At 43.8% G+C, this 7,779-nt stretch overlaps 2 protein-coding genes across 2 annotated transcripts in view; both read right to left on the bottom strand.

The window, feature by feature from the left end:
• Positions 1-978, bottom strand: part of LOC135050435 (hydroxyacyl-coenzyme A dehydrogenase, mitochondrial-like) — a 17,571-nt gene extending 16,593 nt beyond the window's left edge. The window contains exon 1 of the mRNA XM_063956926.1: positions 897-978. Within this exon, the coding sequence (XP_063812996.1) occupies positions 897-978 (82 nt within the window). The remainder of the gene's footprint in view (positions 1-896) is intronic.
• Positions 1-7,779, bottom strand: part of LRIG2 (leucine rich repeats and immunoglobulin like domains 2) — a 276,133-nt gene that overhangs the window by 239,813 nt on the left and 28,541 nt on the right. The gene's annotated exons all lie outside the window — the stretch shown is intronic.

Raw genomic sequence — 7,779 nt, 5'->3', positions numbered from 1 at the left:
TTTGTTCGAGAATCAAACCACACCAGCCTTAGAAATGGAATGTGTTCTAAAAAATAACACTGAAATCTCTTTTTTTATTACATTAATCCCACCTTATCACGTAATAAGAAAATGGAGGCCAAGAAATTTTCTAAAAATATTCTATGCAGATCCAGAACCTCTGAACTTTAGTAGCTAGGTGTCATCCCTATAGGTTGTAAGTTTGCGAGCAGGGCCCTCATGCCTCTTTGTCTCTCTGTTATTACGCAGTCTTGTTTTATTACTACAGGTTGAGTATCCCATATCCAAATATTCCGAAATACGGAATATTCCGAAATACGGACTTTTTTGAGTGAGAGTGAAATAGTGCAACCTTTGTTTTTTGATGGCTCAATGTACACAAACTTTGTTTAATACACAAAGTTAATAAAAATTTTGTATTAAATGACCTTCAGGCTGTGTGTATATGGTGTATATGAAACATAAATGAATTGTGTGAATGTAGACACACTTTGTTTAATGCACAAAGTTATAAAAAAATATTGGCTAAAATGACCTTCAGGCTGTGTGTATAAGGTGTATATGACACATAAATGCATTCTGTGCTTTGACTTAGGTCCCATCGCCATGAAATCTCATTATGGTATGCAATTATTCCAAAATACGGAAAAATCTGATATCCAAAATACCTCTGGTCCCAAGCATTTTGGATAAGGGATACTCAACCTGTATTTTGTTCTCAATTGTAAAGTGCAACAGAATATGCTGGCATTACATAAGCAAATAGTAATAAATAATACTTAATTGATCGCAAACATTTGACAACATTTCTCACTGATTGTTGCCAATTACAGCTAACACTAAAATGATCTTAAGGACCATACACACTAGCCGATTTTGAGCTCAAAGTAGCTCACGTTTGTCATTTTGAGCTACTCTGAGCTCAAACTTGGCCAGTGTGAATGGCCAGGCGGTGAGCGCTGATGCGCGCTCCCGCATCATCGCTGCCCGACGCCGTCTGGACTGTTTTACCGGCCGGGTGAACCACTTTCCAGTCTCCTACTGTAAAAGTGGTTCACCAACCCCCCCCCCCCCCCCCCCCCGTGAACACCACTGGGTACAGTGAAAATCGCTCAGTGTGTACGCACTGAGCTATTTTCCTGCCAGCGATGTTCACATAGCATACACACTGGCCAAAAACACCCAGTGTGTATGGAGCTTTAGTAATACCATAAGCAGGAGAACTAGGGATGATCCTAAGCACTGGTACTCAGACTGGTGTGGAAGACTAGTAGTTAATCCACTACGATGCCATATTAACAAATATAATTATGTTGTACCCTTGAGAGCAAGACTGGCATATATCTATTTTTGAAAAGAAAAAAGTACTCTTTTTGGGGTACTCAAACCTGCCTAGTAATAAAAAAATCTTCATTGATAAGTAAAATAAAAAGACCTATTGTGGTCGCAAATACTTAGACATAAGCATACAGGGGAGTAATGTCAAAATTAAAAGGAATGAATTCAGTTAGCTACAGTTTAAAGAATACTGTGAAATTATATTTGGCATTCCTGGATAAAACAACAAAACAAAGGGGTCGATTCAATTGATTGCAAAGTTAATGGCACCGTGAAGGAGGTCCTGGCACTATTCAGTTCAGCAAGCTGCTTTGTCAGAGAATGCCTGTACTTGCGCCTTAAACAGGGTGTTCAGGCGTGAGAACAGGCACTCTCCAACATAAGTGCCCCGCCGCTACGCTATTTGCGTCGCGTACTGGCACAAAACAGCAACGCAGCTCTAGTTTTGTTGGATCCCCCAGAGGGGGGCGAGCAGAAATCCACTAGTCAGACAAAGCAGCACGCTGAATTAAATAGCGCCAGGACCACCTTCCTGCCACTATTCACTTCGCAATCAGTTGAATCGCCCCCATGAGGCAAAGCGAAATGGTTAGATAACCATCCAAGAGAGATTTCACAGTCATGAAAGTATTCACAATGAATATGTATATTAACCATAAGGGGCCAATTACCTTTAAATCAACTCTGGTGGGTGTTACAATTACCTAAATTAAACAACCACTGAATTGGATGACATGGTAAATAATTATGGGAAAATCTCCCTGACATCACGAGTGAATGTTATTATGCAATAAAATGATGTCAGGCAAAAAATAATTTAAGAAATTATAGTAAATTGTGGGAAAAGTCTCTATTTTTGTTGTGACTACCAACAATAAAAGTAATTTTACAAAATCTGTGACAGTGTTATTTGCCCAGTTGTGACCATGTATCTTATCTGCGTTATTGTTTGTTTAATGTATAACAGAATTATGCGTATGACAAATAATAAATATGTAAACCTAAACACAAATAACCATGTGTATTCCAAAATATAACAAAGCAATACAATGAATAATGGTCACGTATTAAAACGGATTTACACACTGAGGTACCTTATTAAATTAACTTCTCAAAAGTGAACATATATGGGGATATTCAATGAGCTGCTGGGATTATAGTTTTTTGAGCTGCGAGGTAAAGTCTGCAAGAAAACGGCAAAATCGGGGGTTTATGCGGAATTATGCTGCATTCAGATCGCAAATGCCGGATCATACCCGGTAAGAGAAACGTGTACTTACCGGGTGGGATCCGGCATTTGGGCTCCGTTGCTGGCTTTCCGACCCGGCAATATACCGGGTCGGTTGCCATAGCAGCGGAGGGCGCAGCAGCAGCAGGGGTGGAGGCGGCGCTGGGAGATGAGCTCATCTCCTGCGCCGCCTCTCCCTATGCTGTGAATGGGAGCCGTGTCGCATCGGAACGGCTCCCATTCACACTGCGCCTGACCCGGTAATCAACCCGGTAATAACCCTTCTTTTTTACCGGGTTGAATTACCGGGTCAGGCAGCCCGCTAATTCTGAAAAGGAGCTTTCACATCGCACAATGACCCGTTTTGACACGGCAATATGCCGTGTCGATACCGGGTTTTTAGTGCGATGTGAAAGGGGTATCAGTGTGTTTCCATGTAGTAATCCTCAATTTTGGGCGTGGGAGAAACGCTATTTAATTGAATAGCCTTTCCCCGAACTGCAGAAATTTTAGCCAGCAATTAGCCGCAGGGGCTAATAGAGTATCCGTGATAGCATTTGGTGCAAAGTATCTAATATCACAGCGTTTCCACTATGCTATTTCAAAATGACAAATGCACCCTGCTCTAATGGTGGCACCCCGCTGAAACAGTCTGCCATCTGAAGTGTCCACTGACAGGCTGCAGCTTCTGGTTTAGTCTCACCTCTGTGTGAATAAATGCAGTGTTTGGCAAGAAGGCAGTGAACAGTGTGACTGGATCCCCCTCCTACACTCTGTGATAGAAGAAAAACTAAAGGGTATTTGCGATGATTATGATGAATAGCCCCGTGTAGAAAGCTAAAAGGTAACGAGCAGCAGAATTTAATTGTAAAATATATAACTAAGTTAGTAAGACTGGGATGCTGTTACTGTGTCTGGCATTGTGAACATTAGGTGAGCGATCATATCTAGCTCTCTGTTATTAGAATATAGTGAGACAAGCCTTGGTGAGATAAGGCCTGAGGACCCTGACAGGATTCCAGCACGAGGTTCCCCAATAAGAGTGCTGCGCCAGACTACTGGTCCCAGATCACCTGTCTATCAGTAAGGTCAGCCATGCAAAACTGGTGTGGTCAGCTGCACAATGAGACTCCCTCAGGTCAAAAGATTCACATTGTGACAATTGGTTGCCTTTTTTCTTTTTATACACACATAACAATAATCTCTTAGGTTTCAATGGGATTGACTATTTACAGCATCCATTTCCGTAAGCGAAAGCACACACTTAAGCATGAAATGTATATGCATCACTCTAGGTAAACCAGAATTTGGTTTTTCCAGATTACAAAAAAAAAAAAAGAAAGAAAGAAAGAAAAAAAGGCTTTGATTAGAAACTATGTCATTCTTAAAGCTGACAAAGCCCAGCGATGTCAGCGATCATCGCTATGCATATACGCTGGGCAAAAACGCCCGGTGTGTATGCACCTTAAGAGTGCAATATAGAGACATTTTATTAGGTTTAGTATCATCATCTAAAATCGACAAAGCTGGACTACAATGAAATTAAAAGGAAAAAATACATTGACAAACATCTATACAGTTGCTTTTGAAAAAGCACACTATATATTTACAGTTTCTTATATAGCGCAGTATAGTCTGTTATACTTTACTATGTAAATGAGCATTTGCAAGGAGATTGAAGGAGCCCTGAAAGTCTGATTTATGATCACAGGAAGTGATGTCATCAATGCTGGCCATAGGCAATCACTACCCTCTGGTATAAATAGAGCATTTCTACTCACCGTGTTCATCCCCTTGATGAAGTCCAGACACTGACGGACGAAACGCGTTGGGTCCATCTCCTTTATGGACAGATGAGCCTTATATATTTTTTAATTTTGTACGTGTATTATCTAGCCATTCCTATGTCATTGTGTATATTAAATTTATGTATTTTATATTTGTACTGCTGAGGCTATTTGATTTTAATTGGGAATATGCTTGTTCCCTAATGATGCCTGTTGAAATTAGGCAGTGACATATGATATTTTGAATGGTACACACTATGTTTGCTGTTATTCTTCTCTAATTTACATGTATTAAGCTTCAAATGAGGGCTGTCTGAGCAAAACTTCCTTATACCAGATAAGTGACCAGAGCCAAAACATTTTATCATTCCTCTATTATGTGTCTTTTCCCTATTTTTATTGTACTTACTACACTCTTGGGCGCTTGTATTCACTATTTCTCGCAACTACCTATACCAAACACATGTTCACGTTTTATAAAATGCCACTCATACAAGTGTCCTAATTTCTATGGGCTGATATACCGAATACTGGATAATATCACAAATTGTACCAAAGCGCTGTATGTATGTATGTATGTATGTATGTATGTATGTATGTATGTATGTATGTATGTATGTATGTATGTATATATATATATATATGTGTAATTTGGTGCAGCCCGGCACTCCCAGATATTGTACGATGTGTGGCCCAGGTGCCCTCCGCAGCAGGATGCAAACAAAGATGAAAAGAATCGGCGGCATTTCAGGACTTGTGGTATCAAAGTTGGTGTATTAAAGCAATACCGCTGATGTTGCACTAATAAACACCGATGCAAGAGGAGTCATGTGGAGTGCCGTATTGGAGAAGTATTTCATATATATATTAGGATTTTAATACCTACCGGTAAATCCTTTTCTCTTAGTCCGTAGAGGATGCTGGGGACTCCAAAAGGACCATGGGGCATAGACGGGATCCGCAGGAAACATGGGCACTTTAAGACTTTAAATGGGTGTGAACTGGCTCCTCCCTCTATGCCCCTCCTCCAGACCTGTTACAGGAACTGTGCCCAGAGGAGATGGACATTTCGAGGAAAAGGATTTTGTTAAACTAAGGGTGAGATACATACCAGCTCACACCACAACACACCGTACAACATGGCCTGTAACTACAACCAGTTAACAGCGTGAACCAAAACGATAAGCAACAGGCTGACCTTAACCAAAACACAACCATTGTGTAACATAAGCAATAACCGTTAACAAGTACTGCAGATATAGTCGGCACTGGGACGGGCGCCCAGCATCCTCTACGGACTAAGAGAAAAGGATTTACCGGTAGGTATTAAATTCCTATTTTCGCCTTCGTCCTAGAGGATGCTGGGGACTCCAAAAGGACCATGGGGTTTAAACCAAAGCTCCAGACCGGGCGGGAGAGTGCGGATGACTCTGCAGCACCGATTGAGAAAACATGAGGTCCTCATCAGCCAGGGTATCAAACTTGTGGAATTTCGCAAAAGTGTTTGAACCCGACCAAGTAGCTTGTCGGCAACGTTGTAATGCCGATACACCTCGGGCAGCCGCCCAAGACGAGCCCATCTTCCTAGTGGAATGGGCTTTCACCGAATTCGGTAACGGCAGTCCAGCCGCGGGTTTAGTATGGCTGACAGCCGGTCTCCTGACCGCCGGTCAGCTTACCGACGCCGGGATCCCGGCAGCATACCGACGCCGGGATCCCGGCGGGGAGGGGCGAGTGCAGCAAGCCCCTTGCGGGCTCGCTGCGCTCGCCACACTGCGGGCTCGGTGGCGACCTGCGGTCGCCACGGGTTCTGTTCCCACTCTATGGGTGTCGTGGACACCCACGAGTGGAAATAGTCCCTGTTGGTCGGCATGCCGACCATCGGGAAAGTGAGCCGTCGGGCTCGTGGAGGAGGTCATGTGACTGTCGGTCAGCTGACCGGCGGTCACATGAATACCACCCCCAGCCGCAGAATGGGCATGCTGAATAGTATTACAGATCCAGCGTGCAATAGTCTGCTTAGAAGCAGGAGCTCCAACCTTGTTGGAAGCATACAGGACAAACAGCACCTCTGTTTTCCTAATACGAGCCGTTCTGGCTACATAAATTTTCAAAGCTCTGACCACATCGAGCGACTTAGAATCAGCCAAGGCTTCAGTAGCCACAGGTACCACAATAGGTTGGTTCATGTGAAACGAAGAAACCACCTTTGGGAGAAATTGTTGACGAATCCTCAATTCCGCTCTATCAACATGGAAAGATCAAGTAGGGGCTTTTGTGAGACAAAGCCACCAACTCTGACACCCGCCTTGCGGACGCCAAGGCCAATAGCATGACCACTTTCCAAGTGAGAAATTTTAACTCAACCTTTGGAAAGGTTCAAACCAATTTGACGTCAGGAACCGTAACACCACGTCAAGGTCCCATGGAGCCACCGGGGGCACAAATGGAGGTTGGATGTGCAGTACCCCTTTCATGAAAGTCTGTACTTCTGGAAGCGAGGCCAATTCCTTTTTGAAAGAAAATAGATAAGGCCAAAATCTGCACTTTAATGGAGCCTAACTTTAGGCCCGCAGTCACAGTTGCTTGCAAAAAATGGAGAAAACGACCCAGCTGAAATTCTTCCGTAGGCGCCTTCTTGGATTCGCACCAAGACACATTTTCTCCAAATACGGTGGTAATGCTTCGCCGTTACCTCCTTCCTAGCTTTCAGTAGAGTCGGAATGACCTCTCCGGGAATACCCTTTCGAGCTAGGATTTGGCGTTCAACCGCCATGCCATCAAACGCAACCGCAGTAAGTCTTGGAACATGCACGGTCCTTGCTGTAATAGATCCTCTCTCAGAGGAAGAGGCCAGGGATCTCCTATGAGCAATTCCTGAAGATCCGGATACCAGGCCCTCCGTGGCCAATCTGGAACAACAAGTATCGCCCGAACCCTTGTTCTTCTTATGATCCATAACACCTTTGGGATGAGTGGAAGTGGAGAGAACACATAGACCGACTAAAACACCCACGGTGTCACCAGAGCGTCCACTGCTATTGCTTGAGGGTCCCTCGACCTGGAACAATATGTCTTAAGCTTCTTGTTGAGGCGAGACGCCATCATGTCTATTTGAGGCAGTCCCCAACGACTTGTCACTTCTGCAAAGACCTTTTGATGAAGACCCCACTCTCCTGCTGAGGAAGTCTGCTTCCCATTTGTCCACGCCTGGAATGAAGACCGCTTACAGAGCGCTTGCATGTTTTTCCGCCCAGCGAAGAATCCTTGTGGCCTCCGCCATCGCTGCTCTGCTCCTTGTTCCGCCCTGGCGGTTTATGTGCGTCACCGCTGTTATGTTGTCTGACTGAATCAGGACGGGTAGGCCGCGAAGGTGATGTTCTGCTTGTAGGAAGCCGTTGTAAATGGCCCTTAATTCCAGAATGT

Source organism: Pseudophryne corroboree, chromosome 2 (assembly GCF_028390025.1).
Source record: "Pseudophryne corroboree isolate aPseCor3 chromosome 2, aPseCor3.hap2, whole genome shotgun sequence".
In the NCBI taxonomy this organism is placed as follows: domain Eukaryota; kingdom Metazoa; phylum Chordata; class Amphibia; order Anura; family Myobatrachidae; genus Pseudophryne; species Pseudophryne corroboree.
This window is presented reverse-complemented; position numbering and strand designations above follow the sequence as displayed.